Raw genomic sequence first — 17,760 nt, forward strand, 5'->3', positions numbered from 1 at the left:
GCCTGACCAGGCGCGGAAGCGCCCCTCACCTCCCCCCATCCGCGAAATCGAGAAGCTACGTTGGGGCGCCAGTTTGGACGGGATGGGGCCGCGGAGCGTAACTGGGCAGAGTGGCGACACAGCTGGGCGCAACGATGGGTGTGGCTGGGACGAAGTGAAAAGGACTTGGTGAGTGAAGGATAGCCCGTGATTGCTTCGGATCTGCGGACCGGACGTCTACTGATGACACCAGCGCTACCCGGCTGCCAGACGGCTGTTGCTGCGCCCGTACACCACTACAATAATCACGTGCTGCCGTTGCCTTGGGGTCAGCAGTTACTGCAAACCCGACGCACACGCTTCCCAGCACTTAAGCTGCTGCTGCTGCCGCCTCCATGCGCCAACCACGCCAGTCTTCATCCAGCACCAGCAAACAGTAGCACAAGCGTGCGCCACTCATCTTATCCTATCGATGATTCCAAGTGATTCCACGGCACAGGCAACCTGACAAAGGCAACCGCAAGGCACAGCACATGTGCGGTTCCTCGCGCCTCGCTGTAACCACCACCAACCTTTTATAAAGAAACACGCAACGCTTGCCGCATGCCTGCGGGCACTAAACATGTGCTGCACAGGGCTGCACCCACAGCACACAGCGCCACCCGGTGCTGCTTGCCGTCGGTGGCATTGCCCTCGTAGTCCATGAAATCAGTGCTCGACCGCTTTGCGTCCACAAAGGAGGAGTGCACCCCGAAAAAAATGTTGATCGCGTGTTTGCCGACTGTCAGCCTAGGTGTTATCAGCCATCACACGTATTGCAGGCGCAGCCAAGATAGAAGCAGCATTGCCACGCAGCGTTCTGTAATTGATCCTTTACCGTACTTTATCCATCTGGGGGAGGCTGCTCGAGGTCCCCACCCAAGACGCTTCGCACTACCGACATCATATAATACCAGTTGGGCGATGCCGTACTGACAACCCAACAACGCAACGCTAGCACCCGCTGTAAGGCAGGGTGGTGAAGTCCCGTAGGGTGCAGCTGATTCCCAGAACCCAGCAGATGGCAAACAATTTGCACCGGCAGGGCAGGAGTGCGCGGCTGGTCGAACGCTACAAAGGGTGCTCGCACACCAGCTGCTACACCCGCTCCCAAACGCCGCATACTCCGAGACTGATATTGTAATTAAAACCACCCAGCACAGGCGGCTGAGTCATCATGAATCATGTGGAAGAAGTCCACAGCCAGTGCTCCTGGTCCTGGCAAAACGCACCAAGCCAGCCAGCTCCAATGTCAGTCAATTCGTCGCATTCATTCAACATAAAAGCTACAGCAGGCATGGCCACACGGACCACGGCGCTGCACAGCGTGGCACGTCATGTGACTCCTGAACATGAAACGCATTCGCGACAATTCTGCAGGTTGAATCTTCAGCAACAGTGCACGCACGGTATCATTGGAGAGGGTGTGCACCCATCCAGTGGCACCTGCCCTGCAAGGGCCTGCTGCGCAACTCTTATTGGTTTCCCTCCGTGGCGTTTACTGCTCTCAGACGTTCTTCACAGTCACGAGCTTGGCAATAGAAGGTGGAAGGAGGGCCACCGTCGCGGCATTTGTGGCGACCTGCGCGCATTGCATTCGGCGTTACTGAGACGTGGGCATGGAAGACGACGTGCATGTGTGTGTGTGTGTGTGTGTTAAAGAGCACAAGGAAAACGTTGCGCAAAGACAGTGTATGCGATGCAGCAAAGGTGTGTGTGTGTGTGTGTGTGTGTGCGCGCGCGCGCGCGTTGAGGAAGCACAAGGGGAAGAGGTGTGCCTGTGTTTATGCAGCGTTTGGCCAAGCCTACAGGCACCTGCACGTTGAGCGCGCCAGCCGCACCCGCCCCACCTGACCCACCCACCCCAGCCCCGACCCACCCCAGCCCCGACCCCAACACGAGGCGGCCACCTTACCTCCCCTGCCTTGGCCTTGGCTGCAACCCGGCCCGCCGCGGTCCACGCCTTGCCCCGATACGCCAGCTGGCCCGAGGAGGCGAGCCCCGCAGGCAGCTCACCCCCAAGTTCGCCGTACACCACCGCACACCTGTGTGTACAGCACGAGAGTGCACACAGCCGATACCCGCACGCGTGACGTCACGTAAACGCTTACTTGAGCACAAGCAACAGCATGCAAGGCTATATTACTGCTCGAACGGCATGTTAAGAGGCAGGTGCATGCTCGTTGCCAGGCGAAGGCCTTTGTGGAACTCACTTGGCGCGGAGGCCGCGGAACACGACGCCCGAGCGTGGCGGCAGCTGCGCACGCCACGTGTTGCCACCCCCACTACCAACTCCGGCCGCGGCCGCCGCCGCGGCCGCGGCCACGGCGGCAGTGGCTCCAGCTGCAATCTCGTCGGCTGCAGCGGCCATACCAGTGCGCTGCGACGACTGCTGCCGCGACTGAGATTGCGGCTCCGGCTCCTCGACAGGTCTTGTGAGCTTGGATTCAGCCAAGGGCCCGACAGGCCCACGCCCGTCTTCGGCATTCCTAATTGTGACGTCGGCAATGGCAGCGCCGCTGGCTGCTCGGGTTGCAGCTGTAGCTCCTGAAAGCGCGGTACCGCTGGCGCCGCAGGGAGCAGCCAGGGCCGATGGTGCTGACGACGGCAGGACGATGTCCACAGAGACACTGCCACTGGCGCTGGTCCGGTTTGCCGCCGCCGCCGCCACCACAGCTCCCGCCACATTGGCAACGTGAGGCTGGCCAAATGCTATCGCCGCCGCTGCAGCAGCCGTCCCTGCAGCCGGCTGCTGCTGCTCCTGCCGCTGCATTTCCTTTGACATCGACGACGCACGCTGCGGCTGCGGCTGCGGCTGCACCGCCGCGGCCACACTGCTGCTGCCTGTGCCGGCACCGGTGCCGGCACCGGTGCTGGCACCGGTGCCGCCGGCAATGGCAGCGCCCTGCTGCGGGTTGGCGCGCACCTCTTGCTGGCGCTGCAGCCTCAGCGCCACCATGTCGGCATTGGAGTCGAGGGCGCCCACCACCACCGCATCATCAAAGGTCAGGTCCTCACACAGCGGGTGCGACAGCAACTCGGCCGGCCTGTGGACGCGGCGGCACGTGCGGAACAGGCGGCAGGGTTGGCGTGTGTGGGCTAGAGCCGATTTAATTGTTGGTGTATAGCACAGGGAATGCAAAGCGCCAAGACGGTGCGTTCACTGTGTGTTTGAGTTGAAGTGGTCACCCAGGCATGAAGGCCAAGACCACGAGTTGAGGGGTGTGGGCGCGGGTTCCGGCTATGGTGGCAGCAGTGCCAATCCCTACCAAACACACCCGCACGCACATGAGCCGCACGCCCCGTTCTGCTGCGCCCGACGGTGTCAAGTACTACCCCCCGTGTGCTTTGCCAGCGTTCAGAACTTACCAGTCCAAGCAGGGCAGCAGGTCAACCACAAGCAGGAGCCATGCCGCCGCCGCGTGCGCCGAGTCAAACACGACGGTCATGACGCCCGGACCGCCACTGCCGCCGCCAGACGTGCCGCCGCCGCCGCCCGCGCCATCGCCCAGCCACGCCGCCGCCGCTGCTGTCAGTCCGCTGCCAATATTCGTAACGCGCGAGAACGTCTTGGCAGCGGCAAGTGCGCCGCCACTGCTGGCACCATGCCGCGTTGGCCGCTTGCCGCTGAAAATGGCGCTTGCGGAAGGCACAGCTGCAGCCGGCGGCAGCGGTGGCCGCGCCGGTGCCGCTGCCCCGCCCGACGCCTTTGGCGCTAGGTCAAACGAGGAACGTCTGGGCCCAAGTATGCCTGCTGCCGCCGAGCTGGCGGGAGCCGCCACGCCGCGCGCTGCCCCGGTATCTATGACTGCCACCGCCGCTGGCGGGCCTCCGCCCGCACGGCTGCCGCCTCTGCCTCCAACCCCAACGCTGTTGCTGCGGCCGGCGGCGCGCCCGTCCGACGAAAGCGATACGGCTCGAGGCGGCGGCGCGCTACCCAGGCGTGGCGGCTGCGGCGGCTGCGGCGGCGCAGCGAGCGAGAGGTTGGGTGTGGACGGCACTCCGCCACTGGCGCAGTCCGGTTGCACCATGGACAACTCCCCGGTCAGGCCTCCCGCCTCCGACGTCAGCACGGCTGACGACGGCGCCTGCTGCACGGCAAAAGCCATCGATGATGACGCGCCCACCGCCGCCGCCGTCAGAGATGAGGAGGCGGTGGCGGCGCTGCCGCGCTTGGAACCCAGCGCCGCTGGCGCGCTGCCGCTGGCTCCGCCGGCTCCGCCGCCGCCGCTGCGGCGGTGGGACTCAGTGCTTAGCCGCGCTGCTTGCCGCTGCTGCTGCTGCTGCTGCTGCGGCGGCGGCTGGGTGTAAGGGTGGTGGTGGTGGTAGCTGGGCAGATGGAGCGCGGCAGCCGCGGCGTCAATGACGCTGCCGGTGAAGGATGAGCTGCTGCGGCTGTGGCGGCTGCCGGTGCAAGTGCTGCGACCCTGAGCCTGGCCCGCACCCAATCCGGCGCCGCCGGCGCCGCCACCGCCGACGCCGCCGCCGCGACCGGCGGAGCTGCCAGCAAACGCAAACTCCTCGCTTACCCTGCCACCAGCGGCGCCACCGCCAGCAGCAGCACCCTTTCCACGCGCCGCGCCACCGGCGGCGGCGGCGCCGCCGCTGCGGCCCGCCAGCCCGAAAGCGCCCTCCACTATGTACGGCTCCGTACTGCAGCCTGGCAGTTGGCTGAGTACGGCGGCGTACGACTCCAGCTCCGCAATTATGGCGTCGTACATCATCTCCAGCGCGAAGGACGCCAGCTGGTAGTCCCACGCGAGCAGCGTGCTGGCGCCCGCCACGGTCACACGCGCCACTGCGCCTGTCACCACCGGCGCCTGAAGCACGCCCGTGAAAGGCCTGTGTGTGTGCGCGGGGTGAAAAGAACACGCGTGTTGAAACACGAACACGAAACAATACGGAACGCGCTTTATATGTGTGCATGTGCTGGCGTGTGAAAGGTGCGGTAAAATGACTTTGGCTGGCACACAAACCGCTGCTTCTGCTGTGCTCACGCCTTCAGCCCAGCACCAACTGACTCACCTGATAATGGCCTCGGTGCGAAGCGGCGGGAACAGCGCCAGACGCCCAAGCATGCCACGCGACACAGCCTGTAAGCAATGCGATCCGTAGGGACGCCGCGTGATGAAGGAGTTAAGAAGGGAGTGCCGCTAGCAGGAGTGGGGAGGGCCGAAGGCGAAACGGAGAACCGAGCGCAGCACGCCCAAGTGCGCAGCGTGCTGACATGCCGTGCTGTCCTTGCCAACACTTGCTCTCTCGACACAGGCATACCTGTGTACAACCTCCGTACACAGCGTGACCTCGTGCGTGCGTGCTAGTACGACACACGAACCCCACCCCTCTCCTTCACGCCCTAGGTTGAACATGGTTAACCAAGCGGATATTGGAGATATACTACCCATCCAAGTCCGCTTACCTGGAACAAGTGCATGTCCTTCAGCCCATCGCCAAGGACGTGGCGGCCCATCCACAGCACCGACAGACCCTGCAGAGAGCCCCTGCCGCCGCCGCTGTTGCCGCCGCCGCCGCCACCGCCGCTGCCGCTGCCGTCCTCCTCGCCGTCCACGCGCAGCTCCTCCCGCACCGTCTCGCTGAACAGGATCATCCCGCCATGCGCGGCGTCCGACACGGCCTGCACGGTCCGTATGAACATACACGGCCAGCGGGGCTCTGTGGGGCGCTCTCGAATAGAGGACGGGCCGCGCTCATGGCCGCATCCCCGTGTGCCAACATGTCATCCCACCCGCCCGCATGCGCCCCACACACCCCACACACCCCACACACCCCACACACCCCACACACCCCACACGCCCCACATGCGCCCCACACACCCCACACACCCCACATACGCCCCTCATGCGCCACACACCCCACATGCGCCCCACACGCACCTTGGCCAGCCGCAGCGGGTAGCCCGAGAACACCACTCGGCCGCTGGCGGTGTTGCGGCTGACGTCACCCGGCGAGGGCACGCCCGAGTGCAGGCCCATCCGCACCCGCAGGCCTCTGAACACAACCACACGGGACTCGTTCGCGCCCGCGGCGGCGGCGCCGCCAGCCCTGGCAGCGGCGGCGGTGATGCCGCTGCGGCTCTTCATGCGGCGGAGGTCGGCGCCAGGGACCTCGGCCGCGGCTGCGTATGCAGAGATTGCGAGTGAAGGCCCCGGCTGCTGCGCGGGCGTTATCTCGCCACTGGCAAAGGAGGGAGGCGGAAGAGCGACGGGCAGCGGACCGCTGTTTTTGGGCGACAGCAGTAAGGGAGACGGGACCGCGAACACGCGGCCTGGCCGCAGCAATTGATACTGGGCCTTCAAAGCCGCGATCAGGGTGCCGGCTTGTGGCGCCCTCAGCCGTCCGGCCGGCAAGAGCGCCGGGAAAGCGCCGGCGCCCGCCTCCGTACCGTCAGCCGAAACCTGCGCTGAGCGCGGGCCGAAGGCAAAGTGAGCAACGCGCGGATGCTGCAGCGGTGGCTGCTGTTGCAGGTGTGAATGCTGTTGCTCCACGCTGCTGCTGGCAACACCAGAGCCACCGCTCTGCATCGCGGCACTCGCCAGCCCTGGCGGCGGCGGCGCCGAAGAGGTGCCTTCGGATGCTGCCGTTGGCGGCATGTGAGATCTTGCCGGTCCTGTCGGGACTGGTATCGGCACCGCTACAACTGGTGCAGATGCTGCGAGTGGGATCACCTCAAAGCCTATGGTGGACACCTCAAAGCGCTGTTGCTGCTGCTGCGGTTCTGGTTCTTGGTCAGTGTTCCCGAACAAAGGCGGCGCGCCTGGCACCGGTTGAAGCGTTGCCGAGAAGAACGGCGACTCCAGTTGCGCGTTGCTGGTTTGTGGGGATCGCCCCGGGTGCGGCGACGTCGCCAGTGCCATGGGTGCCCGGGCGCCGATGCCAGCAGCAGCTGGGGCGACGGCTGCCGTTGCCGCAGCGGCCGCCTCCACCTCCGCTTCCACTGCAGCCGCCGTCGCCATCTCTGCTGGAACCATCGACAACTTCGACAGAAAGTCTTCCCCACGCCGCTGCGTTGACGGCGACTGTGCCAGCCCGCCCAGCCCGCCGCCGGCATGCGCGACGGGGCTGCTTCCATAGTCATTGTAGTTGGCGGCAGCTGCAACAGCCTCCGAGTCGTCAAGCGAAGGCCGGCTCTCAAAGGCACGGCTTGTGCGGATCGCCGACGCCAACGGCCCGCCCAGCCGGCTAATGATGCGGCCGGCTGTGGCTCGGTAGCTACCGCTGCCGCTGACCACCGGCCCGTCGCCGCCACTGGTAGCGGCGGCGGCGGCGGCGGCGGCGGCGCCATTTTCGCCTAAGGACGCCGCCGGCGACGACTCACGCCTGAATTCATCAAGAGGCAGGGCCGTTCCCAGTTGCAGGCCACCCAAAGAGTTGGGCCTGGCGATGGAGGCGGCTGTAGCTGCCGCGGCGGCACCGGCTGCAGCACCGGTTGTAGCAGCGCCGGCAGACGGGGCTGGGGAGGCGGCCAGCCGTAGCGTGAGGGAGAGAGCGCCCGTCGCAGGGATGCCGGGCAGCATACCTCCCACGCTGCGCCGCCGCGCCGCCGCGCCGCCTGCCGATGTAGGCGTCCCGCCACGTGACGACCGCGGCGCATGCGGGCTGCCGCTGCTGCTGGTGGCGGCCGCGCGGCGCAGCCTCGGGCTCAGCGCGCTCATCGGCGGCGGCATCAGCGGCATCGGCGAAGCCGCACCGCTAGGGCCCATGCCGCCGCCGCATCCGACGCCGTGTGTGCTGCCCTCGATCCCTAGCAGCGGACCGCTGCCGTCCAGCCCGGCTCCACTGAACCTGGACATCAGCACGCCAGATCCCCTCAGCTGTAGTATGTCCGCTGAGGGCGGCCTGCCACCAGCGCCGCCACTGACGCCGCCAGCGCCACCAGCGCCACCGCTGTTGCTCATCATCGCCTTTTGCAGCAGCCCCATTGTGTTCGGCTCTACGCTGCCCTGGCCGGTCAGCAGTGCGGCAAGGCTCGTGGCGCCTGCTGACGCTGCGCCCGCGCCGGTGCCAGTCGCAGGACCGCTAGCGGTGCTGGCATTTGCAGTCGCTGCGGCCGCCGCAGGGCCGCCGGTGGAGGCGGACGCCGCGACGGCGGCCGCGGCCGCCAAGGCTGAGACCTGAGGCGACATGGAGCGCTTGCTAGTATGGCGGCGAGGGGTGCCGGCGGCACGCGGGCCGCGCTGAGCCGGCCTGTGTGGGCAGTTGGGGGTGTGTACGCGTGCAGAGAAGGGTCAGCTAGCCGTGCCTGGATAAGCCAAAGGCCCATAAGAGGATGGTGCATGACAGCACGAGTGTGGGCCCGATGCGACCATATCCTGCGCCTGCCTGCTGCCAGCTGCTGCTGTGCATGCGCGGTTCGGGACCTGGGAAGCACGACTCCCCCATCGCCTCGCCCGGGAGCGGAACGCAGCGCCGCACCAACATCGCCGCCTCCTAGCTAGCCCTGCCTGAGCCCCCCGCCTTCCGCCCCACCTGTGCAGCAGCGCCACCTCTGCCCCGGGGTCATCCTGTGGGTCCACCTCCGGCAGCGGCTCGTGCTGCAGCAACTGCACTGGCCAGACCGCGTCCAGCAGAGCCTGGGGCGCGCGCGTGTGCACGCGTGGATGGTGTTGGAGCGCACAAAGCGTTTGTGTGTGTTGTGTGTATGTATATGTGTGTGTGTATGTGTGTGTGTGTGTGTGTGTGTGAAGGAAGACGGATCACAGCCCACTTAAGATCCCTCCCATGCCCATCCCTGCATTCGCTCTGGTCGTGCCGCACCTGCTGCGCCTCCGCCGCGAACAGCAACGCGTCCAGTGGCCGGTGGAAGGCCAGGATGAACGAGTCCCCCTGCAGCAGCGGCAGTAGCAACAACAGCAGCAGCGGCAGGCAGCAGCGGCAGACAGTAGCAGCGATTGCTGAAAGCTGATGCACGGGGCTGCACTGGGCGATTACGTTCTGGGTTGTGCCGCACGTGTGTACGGGCCGCTGCTGCCACGGCCGTCCTCCACTTCAAGCGGGCCCCGACAGCCCGTGCCTTTTGCTTCAGCCGCAGGAGTCGGTGACAGCAGTGCGGAACCCATTCCAAAGCACAGCCCCACACAGCCGCCCATGCTCCCCACCCACCTCGGTCGCGGACTCGTAGCCGCTGTGCTGCAGCAGCAGCTGCCGAATGACGCGGTGGTGGAGCTTGAGGGCGGCTGCGGCAAGCCAAGGAGCGTGCCAGTAGGGGGCATGAGGCGAGCAGGGTCAGGGACTCAGGGTGGATCAGCGTTGCCATAGCACTGTGTCGTATGTCATGTCGATGCGATGGCGCGTATGTAAGCAACCATGGCTTTGTTTCCACCGCCAATCCGCCGGGAACCCGTTCATTAGTCCGGCCGTGTGGTCGTGCAGCAGCTGCTGGCGCTTTCGCCCCCTGGCTCACCGTCCATGCACTCCGCCGGCAGGTACTCCCACAGCAGCGTAGATGACTCACTGAGCGGTCAGCAGGGGACGTGCGTGTGTGTGTGTGTCTGTGTGTGTGTCTGTGTGTGTGTGTCTGTGTGTGTGTCTGTGTGTGTGTGTGTGTGTGTGTGCCTGTGTGTGCGTGTGTGTGTTCAGAGCACCAGGGCAACCAAGCGCAAAGTGTGTGTTTATGTGTTGAGTTGGGCAGCACGGTTGCGTGCAGAGCCGTACATGCAGTACCGGGGCCCGGCCCAGCCTGGCCCGGCCTGGCCCCACCAACCAGGGCACCAAGAACATTGGGCACGCAACAAGGGCGCCAGTAATCATATGCCGACAGGCGGGCGCGACCTCAGTGCACTGCCTGCATTGGCTCGGCCTCATGGCATTCGTCAACATGCGGGCAAGATCTCAGCAACTAATCGAAGTCCTGTTCTCACATGTCGGTGACACACAGGGTGGTGGAGCTGCCGGCGCCCGGCACTGCCGCGCCGCCGCGCCGCCGCCAGCGCTGCTGCCAGCCCCGCCGCCGGCCCATCACCCACGCCGCCGCCACAACCGCCGCGAGCGCGGTCACGCCCAGCGGAATGCCGATGGCTAGGCCAAGCGTCAGCGCCCGAGAGGCAGATGAGGACGACGGCGGCGGCGGCGCCTCGTCGATCGTCTGTGGGCTCCAGTTAACGGCCCTGTCGGTTGGGAGAATGCCGAGCGCTATCAAAAGCATATCTTACAGATTCAAAATGATGAAGATGCGGTACCTGCACCACGCGTACGTCCAGCCATGCCATGCAGGTATCAGGCTCACAACCAAAGGCCACCCTCACACACACAACGCGATCACCGACAGCATAGATCTGCACGCACGCCGGCGCCACCTCCCACCTGCGGTACTGCGCCGCGAAGCCCTCCTTGCCGCCCTCCGCCGCCACGATGCGGTTGAGCACCGCCTCCAGCGCCGCCATTACGTTACTGGCGGAGGCGGCGGTGATGTTGGCGGCCGGGCTGCCGTACGCCAACGCGGCCGCCAGCATGGCATTACTGCATTGTAGGAGCACACATAGACGGCCGAAAATGTAAGGACACATGACACAGGTTGCGGCGGCGACAGCGGTGTGCTGGCTACGGGAAGAGATGCCCAGGCGCTAAGGCCGTCAGCCGAAGCTGCGCAGCCCCGGGGCCCAATTTGCCCCAAGCCGCCCGCGCTACTTCAGTGCATGCATATGGCCGGCCAAGCGCCCGAGCGCGCAGCGCATGTGCATGTGCATATGCATGCCTGCATGCGCATGTGTATGTGCATGTGTATATGCATGCCTGCATGTGCACGAAAGAGCTACCAATAGCTGACAGGCAAAACCCTGACTGGCCGAACCCTGACTGGCTGAACCCGAACCCTGAACCCTGCACCACGCTTACGTGACATTGGTGGTGAGCCGAATCTTGAGGTCGGCGTTGATGTTGTCCATGCGCGCCATCCAGCGGTGCACGCGCAGGAAGCGCTGCGTGTCGCCCTCGTCATAGCCGGCCTTGACCCACAGCGGCACGTTGGAGGGATCCAGGTCGTCATCCCTTGCCGGCAGGATCTCTGCGCGTGCCAGTGCAACACACACAGACACACACACACACACACACACACACATACACACACCAAGGTTAGGTTGACACACACAAAGTTACGAAGTTTGGCAGTGGCGTTGGATTTGGGTCGATTGGTGGGGGTTAGTTGGTGCAGTTGTGGTCAAGTTGGGTTCGTGGCGGCGGCTTCTGTCTGGCGGCCGGCGCGTGCTCACCGTTGTTCAGCGTCAGCAGGCCCCGTGTGCCAATGACGGCTGGGCTTGCCAAGAAGCTGAAGAGGTTGTCTGCGTGTGCGAGCCCAAGTTGCATACAGTTTGCATTAGGTCTGATGCAAGGTGAGGCGCGCGTATGCAGCCAGCGTGCGTACTACTTGTGTGCCAGTCGTTGTCACCGGTTGAGGGGACTTGTAGTGGGTTGCGAGGGGGATAGTTTCCCCTTGCGCTTTCCAATGTACCGTACACACAACGCACTCACACACGTAGAACTGGTAGACGTCGGGCGCCAAGCCGTTGAGCAGGACGATGTTCGTTGAGGTCGTGATGGCGCGGTTCACCGGCAGCGCCGTTCCGTTCTGTGGGGGCGGGTTGTGGGAGTGCTGGTTGGCGTACGTTTTCCTCACGGCAGTAGCCCGGAGCGCGTTCCTGAAGTGCTGGCCGACATAACGGGCCCCGTGCAGCACCACCCGCTCGCATCAGAGCTAACCCGAGCCAAGCCGCCGCCAGCGGCTCCGCCCTCCCGCCGCCCTCCCGCCGCCCCAGCCCTGCCAGCCTCCAGGCGGCCCTGCTGTACGGTACGTGCCGCCGCGCTCACCACGACGGAGGTGCCGTACGCGTACGGGCAGCGCTCGCGGGTGCACGGCACCAGCTGCCGCGTCTGCCGGTCCAGCACGTGTGTGGTGCCGGGCTGCAGCGCGATGCCCATGCGGCCGCGCATCGCCGTCCAGCCGGTGGAGTTGGGGCTGACGGAGCCCACCTGCAACCACGCACGACCCAGCAGCAGATTGTGCGGGGCTTGCGGTGTTTGTGTGTGTGCTCGTGTGCGCGCGCAGACATACCGTAGAACACCACCGCAATTAGTGCCCGCTCTGCCAGGCCCACCACGTGCGTACATGTCCTGACAAGGGCATCCATGCCATCTGAAGAACAAATCCCCTCTCGCCCCCACCTTGAAGTCGGTGCCCGCCTGAATCTGCAGCAGGCAGCGGCCGCGCACGTAGTCGCGCCGCAGGCAGTTGCCCGGCGCGGTGTCGGTGGGGTTGAGCAGCCGCAGGCGCCGCCAGATCTGCAGGCGGCGGCGGCGGCATCAACACCAGGAGGTCACAATAGATCAGCCGTTGCCAGCATTCCCTAAACGGCCCGCAAGCTGTACCATACCGGACCTCTCTTTCACACGCTCCTCGTCCTCCGCCTGCTCCCCAACAGGCCCGCAAGCAACCCAGTTCCCAGCACACAACTGCGTGGTGCTCTGCAGAGGAGAAGAGCAGCTACCCTACACCACACACAGAGCGCGGAGCTTCGTGCGCGGCCCACCTTGAGCGCCGCCTCCATGGCGGGAGTGTTGACGAGCGGCTCCAGCGTCTCCGGGTCCCAGTACATACCGTGGCTGGGCCCCTGGGTCTGCACGTAGCTGCCGTAGATGAGCCGCAGCACGTAGCTCTCGCTGCCGCAGCCTGGCGGGGATGGAGGGGAACGTTGGGGGTTTGGGTTTGACACGCGCACACACGCACACGCACACAGCCATGTGCGTGCAGATGACAGGTGCACGCACGTGCATGCACATGCGCGCATGCAGCTGCATGCGGCGCCGGCCCTCCGCTCCCTGCTCCGCGACTCACCCGGGATGAGCATGCAGCTGCCGAACAGCCCCTCGCGGCCGTGGTGCGCCTCCGCCAGGTCGGCGTACTCCTCCCAGGTGCTGGGCACAGACAGGTTCCAGCGCGTGAAGGCGTCCAGGTGGTAATACAGCATCTGGGGGTGGGGGAGCAGGCGCGTGCGTGTGTGTGTATGCGATGCAGCAACGCGACGTTATGTGTGTGTGTGTGTGTGTGTGTGTGTGTGTGTGTGTGTGTGTGTGTGTGTGTGTGTGTGTGTGTGTGTGTGTGTGTGTTAAAAAACGAAACGAAAGCCCGCCCAGACGACGCCGGAGTTACTTACGGATACCTACCAATTTACCGAGCGTCGCGTGGTTGCCGTCACCCAGGTAGTCATACTTACCCGCGATAAGCCTGTAACCCCACGAGTCTGGGGCCGCGCGGCTGCAAATAGCGCCCGACTGCATGGGGCGCATGGCGGGCGGCGGTTGCAGAGACGCTGGGTCGGGCTGACTCGGCTGGCAGAAAAGGGCGTGTGCCCGTCACCCCCGAACCCGCGCATAACCCGTATCCCGCATGTGTGCGCAAGTGTCAGACATAGGCTGGTTTGTGTGTGTGTGACGCCATGGGCTGGCGGGAGCTGGCCTCCCGCTCCCCACTCCATGGCGGCACCGAGGCGAGGCATGCTCGCGGCCGCAGTGGCCGCGTCGGTGGTTGGGGCAGGCTTGGTACGCGGGCGGGACAGGCAGGTTGGCAGACCGCGGCGTTACAGCGGTGCGCGCGACGGCGACTACACGAGACCCCAGACCAAGGCGCAGCGACAAGGCCCACGCTCCCGACACGCCCACCAACGAGCACACCCTCACAAACCGCAGACCCCCCAGACCACAGGAGACACCCCCACAGACCGGCGGGAGTCCTAAACCCCCCGCCCCCGACACCGGGATTGGCTACGTTACCCGCCCGCCAGCAAGGACCGCACACCCGCACACCCCACCAGCCCGGGTCGCGCACAAGCTCACACCAACAGAAACACAAGCAAGTACAACAAACCCCCACACACGTGTGTGTGTGTGTGTGTGTGTGTGTGCGTGGGCTCTGGCGGCGTGTGCTACGTTACGGTTAGGCTCACATGTTCAACCCGTATGGATGTGAAACCGTGTAAAGTGGAAGAGGGGAGAAGCAAGCAAAGCAGCGCAGAAGCCTAATGGATCCCACATCCCGCCCTGCCGGCTGCCCTGCCGCCTGCCCTGCGGCCGCACCTGGGGCGCGGGGATGAAGGGCACCGCCGACACGCGGCCGTCGTACATGACGCTGGCCTTGGCACTGGCCTGGATGCCGGCCCAGCCCAACAGCCGGTCGCCCAGCACCAGGTAGGTCAGGTCGGTCAGCTTGCCGCCCTGCAGAGGGGGGGAGGAGGAGGGGAGGCACGGGGGCACGGGAAGTTGCAAAGATGGTTGAAAAGCAGGGTGCCCTGAAGACTGCAGGCAAAGTCGTAGGGGGGGGGGGCGCGTAGCCGTCCATGCAGGACGGAGTATTACGGTATGTGGGGAGGGTTATGTGCCCGGGCCAAATGAAAAAGTCCAGGTGTGTGTGCAGAGATTGGTACAGAGAAGTGTATGGGGGGGGTTACATGCACGAGTCCAAGGTACAAAGCGAAAGGGGGGAGCGTCACGGGGGGAGTGTTTGTGGGCTGTGCGATGGGGGCGATGTCCAGTCCGGTTTAATCCAAAGCCCAAAAGCCGCGAGAGTGGGATTGCTCGCCCGTTGCGCACACGCCCCGTTGTGCATGCAGCCCTCCCCCCTCGCAAGTAACCAGCGGACTCACAATGTCGGCATCGCCAAACGACGTGGGCGCCGCCAGCAGCGCGTCAAAGCCGTGCGTGCCGTTGGGCGGGTTCGGGTCCAGCAGCTGGCGGCCGCGCTCGGCCACAAAGGCTGTCTGCAGGTATGCGGCGCAAGGGCGTGAGCGGGAGGGGGCCGCGGCGTCAGGGGAGTGTGGGCGTTACGTGGGATGGAGACACGTTTTTGCGCGTACAATCGCAAAATTGATTGCCGTGTGTGCCCGGTCTTAACTTCCGCTCCTGCTTTCGCCGGCCCACAGACACCGTATGAAGCACGCGCCGTATGGGCCCCCGCTGGCCGCTGGACTTCACGGACCTCGGTAACGACGCGTCTGCTGTACTACTGTTCCTGGCTACGCCTTCACTTCCTACATAATCATGAATGTACCCCCCCCCCCACACACACACACACACACGCACACGCACCAGCTCCAGCAAGTCGAACACCACAGGCACGCCGGTGGTGGCGGCGTACACCTTGGCCTGCTCCCGCAGCACCCGGAAGATGGTGCTGTTGGGCCCCACCACCCGCAGCGGCTGCGTGCAGACGTGGAGGAGGTGCGCGTCAGCAAGGCTTGCAGACTATTGGAGCTGTGCGGCGCTAGGCAACCGGCATGGACAGGTTACCTTGATGTTGCGGGCGTGTGCCCTGTACGGCACCCGCCCACGACGTAGCTCGGCCGGAAACTGGCGGTACACATGGTCGCATTTAAGCACGCGGAGGGCACTCTGCCCTCCCATTTCCACCCCGACCGCCCGCAGAGCGCCCCAATGGACGAAGCAGGAGCCCCCCCTCCCTCTCGCCAGCCCCTCCCCCTCCCGGCCGCGCCGCGCCGCACCCGCAGCGTCCGGGCCGAGCTGTTTCCGGGCGCAGCCGGCGCCGCAGCAGCTGACGAGCTCAGCCCCAAACCGGGCCCGCATCGCGATAGGAGTCCACTCGCCGCCAGTCGGACCTGTGGAGCAGCGGCGGGCGGGCGGGCCAGCCGCCAACTTTTGATTTTACCCCTGGGTATGGCAGCCATCGCCAACTGCCCGGCAACCGTACGCCACGTCGCGGCACAGTGACGCCGCAGCGGCGTGCGCCGCCCCACCCGCGCCTCCATCCTGCCGCCTTCATGAGCACAGCCCGCCCGCGTGCAGCTGCCTTCAGCTGCACAGCACCGCTGCGCGCGCGCGCACACACACACACACACACACACACACACACACACACACACACACACACACACACACACACACACACACACGTGCTGCAGCTCACCGGCGGCTGCGTGTCACTCAGCGTGATGCTGCCCAGGGTGCTGCTGGCGCCGCCGGACGGAGAGCAGCTGTGGCGGGGGCCGCGGGGGAAGGGGTCGCACACGGGAGCGAGAGCATGAGGGAGGCGCAGTCAGCGGCGTGGCAGTGGCTGGCAGCATGGGCTGTTTGCCCTGTGTTTCAGCACTGCAGCGGTGTGGGAGACGTAAATGTCCCGTCAGGTTTGCTGCGGCGGCGCCATCTGGGACGTCAGGTGGGCTGGGCCGCACATGCATTATCAGTGCTGGTGCATGCAGTTGCAGCATGCTTGAGACCACCGTATGCTCGAGGGATGGGCCCACAACGACTACGCAGGCGTGGGGGCCGGCATAGTAGTAGATTTAGACTCGTGTACCCTGGGTGTGGACGGGCTGGTCATTTCAGAGGACCAGGCCTCAGTCCTGCACCCGTACACATATATAACGGCGGGCATTCGGACGCGGGAGCTGGAGGTAACCAGGCGCTTGACACAGCTGCGCTTATTTCACGGACCCGGGCACAGCACACGGCCGGCGACCAGTGTGTTCGGGCAGCGGGCACGAGCGTCCTCGCATGATGGCACTCCGAACACACCAGCACCAGTTCCTAGAAGCCCCACAACCACCCGACGGCGCCAGCTAGTAGGTTGCGCCCACAAAACAAGACAAGGTTGGTGTCCTGAATGCCGATTCCAAGGGGAGACGTCGCATCATGTCCGTGGGGCAACAAGTTGTGCGTGGGGCGCAGGGCACGGGCGCAGGGTCCCGCCCCACGGTCCCGCCCCCGGTTGCGTGGCTCCTGAGGGAGTCCTGCCGCGACGACAATGCCTCCAATCCACGGCAGAAACAGGTCATGGTGTTCAACTTATGAATGGAAAGAGCGGCGCTGCATTCCCAGAGGAACAAGGCCACAAGTGCGCATTACGCGCCACCCGGTTTTGGTCTAAGCCTTGCGCGTTTGAACACCTTTAACTCTTACTACATAAGACACGCCTAGCCTGATAACGCACCTTTGCAGCACCGTGGCTGTGTATGCGCGAGCGCATTCGTCGTCAACTTCTTCAGGCTTGCTGGAATGCACCGCACATACTGTGTATGCGTTTAGATATAGCAGCGCCAGTACTAGCCGGAGGCAGCGCGGCCCTGACGACGTCCACACCCTGGCTTCACGACTTCGCCGCTGTTTAATTCCAAACACTCCCATCGTTTAAGCGCATAGCTGCCAAATACAAGCGGCAGGTAGAAGTAAGCATGCTTCTTTAAGCTTTTCAAGCCGACTGCTGGCCAAGCACATACGCGTGCGCATCGCTATGAAATGCCTCTCACTGGTAACTGTGTTAAACATTGCACGTGGGGCAGCAAGATGACGCGTCTGGCCTCACATTGATACAGCCGTGTTAATCGAGTCTGACGCGCTTCACAGCCGCCAAGACCCTGACCACCATACAGCAATTACATACAGGTTGTGTTTCACGCAAAAAAACTCGGGAGCAGCGTATGCGGCAACGCTGGAATGAGGGACCAAGTGTGAGAGCCAAGTGTGAGAGCCTGAGAGGCCCAGACTCTTATGACGTTATGTTTTTTAACGATAATCCCGTTGACCCGTTGCAAAGGGGCATCAGGCACCAGGACTTGTGTTGACTCGCCAGGCCCGGTCGGCGGAACTGGGCGGGTTTTGGCAGTGCAGTGCACTCGACCCCGCGAGCTTGCCCGCAAGTGGCCCCCTGGTTTACGGGAGGCCCCTTGCCCTGATGGCCATCTTTAAGGAGCTAGACACTCATCACCAGCTTGCTGTGGGAGCATG

At 64.7% G+C, this 17,760-nt stretch overlaps 1 protein-coding gene across 1 annotated transcript; it reads right to left on the minus strand.

The window, feature by feature from the left end:
- Positions 1-185: 185 nt before the first annotated feature.
- CHLRE_03g162900v5 (uncharacterized protein) lies at positions 186-17,501 on the minus strand. Its single transcript, XM_043060733.1, has 26 exons — positions 16,967-17,501; positions 15,944-16,010; positions 15,522-15,635; positions 15,109-15,219; positions 14,667-14,780; positions 14,101-14,238; positions 12,863-12,995; positions 12,558-12,697; positions 12,193-12,309; positions 11,839-12,000; positions 11,503-11,599; positions 11,244-11,312; positions 10,870-11,038; positions 10,339-10,494; positions 9,897-10,142; positions 9,440-9,489; positions 9,139-9,212; positions 8,794-8,862; positions 8,506-8,609; positions 5,913-8,223; positions 5,438-5,653; positions 5,044-5,111; positions 3,388-4,860; positions 2,232-3,065; positions 1,934-2,063; positions 186-1,600 (listed from the first exon to the last, which is right to left on the minus strand). The coding sequence occupies exons 1-26, from the start codon at positions 17,158-17,160 to the stop codon at positions 1,526-1,528; spliced, it is 7,431 nt and encodes a 2,476-aa protein (XP_042925862.1). The 5' UTR covers positions 17,161-17,501; the 3' UTR covers positions 186-1,525.
- Positions 17,502-17,760: the final 259 nt, after the last annotated feature.

This window comes from Chlamydomonas reinhardtii, chromosome 3 (genome assembly GCF_000002595.2).
Source record: "Chlamydomonas reinhardtii strain CC-503 cw92 mt+ chromosome 3, whole genome shotgun sequence".
Classification (NCBI taxonomy): domain Eukaryota; kingdom Viridiplantae; phylum Chlorophyta; class Chlorophyceae; order Chlamydomonadales; family Chlamydomonadaceae; genus Chlamydomonas; species Chlamydomonas reinhardtii.